Raw genomic sequence first — 1,703 nt, 5'->3', positions numbered from 1 at the left:
ATTTACTTTACACACTATATTACTTTATTTTACCACACTATAAATAAATGATTCACACTTAAAAATCAAAGAAATAAAAGCAGAGAAGAAAAGAACAGTCTAAAAAGAAAAGAAAACAACAATCTATGTGGTGTCCTGGCTTCTTGTCATCTCTCCACAAGTGATATCCTCAAACATCATCTGTTCTCTAAAATGTAATCACACTGAGGGTTTTATTTGCTCTGGATCTAATCAAAGAATTCAATGCACATTCAATGAGGGAAATTTTTTTTTTAATCTTTTAAGAAGTCTGAAAGCATCCTTGGGCTAGTGGAGGATACTGTCTTTTTAAACCGTGTTCAATGTCAATGACACTGCCTTCCAAGGGTCACTTGGAGGCAAGCAACCACAATGGTATCGGGCCCTAAAGAAGCCAGGTTGTCACTTCTTGCCTCCGCCTAACTCTCCCTATGACCTGCAAAGGGTTTCATGCATCTTCTTACCCCTGTCTTCCTCTTGGGGACCATCGTCCCTGCCCACTGTTACTCTTACTGAGATCAAGACAATACTTTCTTTATCACCCTCCTGAGGGCCTCTTTGATCTCCTTGTTCCTCAGACTGTAGATCAGAGGGTTCAGCATGGGGATGAGGATGACACAGAAGACGGACAGCACCTTGTCCTGCTCTGTGGTGTGGCTGGAGCTGTGATGGGCGTACACAGAGAGGGCTGTGCCGTAGAAGAGCGTCACCGTTACCAGGTGGGAGGTGCAGGTGTTGAGGGCCTTGGCACAGCCTTGGAGTGAGGAGATTTTCAGGACGGAGGCGGCAATGAAGCCATAGAACAGGATAAGAAGGAAAGAGCCAAACCCAACAAAAACAGCTGCCAGAAAGAGAATCAGTTGGCTAATAAAAGGATCAGAGCAAGACAAGGTCATAATCTGAGGAATGTCACAGAAGAAATGTCGAATAATATTTGGCCCACAGTAGTAGAGGTGAAAGCAAAGGGAAGTTTGAACTAAGCTGCTGAGGAAACCACTGCAACAGACCCCAGCCGCCATCTCTGACACAGGCCATGATGGCTGAGTACTGCAAAGGGCTACCAATGGCGACATATCTGTCATAGGCCATGGCGGCCAAGAGACAGCACTCAGCCATAGCCATCCAGGCCACCACAAGGTACTGAGAGGCACAGGCCATGAGGGAAATTGTTTTTTCATCTTTTAAGAAGTCTGCGAGCATCCTCGGGACAATGGAAGAAGAATAGCAGACGTCTATGAATGACAGGAAACTGAGAAAAAAGTACATGGGTGTTTGCAGGTGGAAGTCCAACCTGATGAGGATGATAAGACCCAGGTTCCAGGTCAGAGTCACAAGGTAGATCCCCAGGAAGACTGGGAAGAGGATGAGCTGCAGTTCCTTGTCATCTGAGAGCCCCAGGAGGACAAACATGACCACGGAGGTGTGGTTTCCATCCCCTTCCGTGTATCTGCTGGGTGTCATCTGCTGAGAAAAAGGTGACAGAAGGAGATGGTTGGACCTCCAAAACAGAAAAAGGAAGACTTCGTTCTTTTCGGCCATGCAGCTAGATAAATGTATGACCTTGGATCCTGATTGTTGAGGGTGTTTTTGAGTCTTCTAATCACTAATTCTAACTGAAAAAATTCTCTTGGATAAGTATAATCATTCTTTGGGATATGAAGATATTAAATGGGCATCGTTAGCAC

The 1,703-nt window shown here is 45.2% G+C and overlaps 1 protein-coding gene across 1 annotated transcript; it reads right to left on the bottom strand.

Annotated features, from left to right (window-relative positions):
* Positions 1-536: 536 nt before the first annotated feature.
* On the bottom strand, positions 537-1,479 carry LOC306638385 (olfactory receptor 5A1-like; the record flags this gene model as incomplete). Its single annotated transcript, XM_079101690.1, is given in 2 exon segments — positions 537-1,043; positions 1,045-1,479. Coding segments are annotated over 2 exon segments (942 nt in total).
* Positions 1,480-1,703: the final 224 nt, after the last annotated feature.

This window comes from Sciurus vulgaris (genome assembly GCF_902686455.1).
Source record: "Sciurus vulgaris genome assembly, chromosome: 11".
Lineage (NCBI taxonomy): Eukaryota > Metazoa > Chordata > Mammalia > Rodentia > Sciuridae > Sciurus > Sciurus vulgaris.
This window is presented reverse-complemented; position numbering and strand designations above follow the sequence as displayed.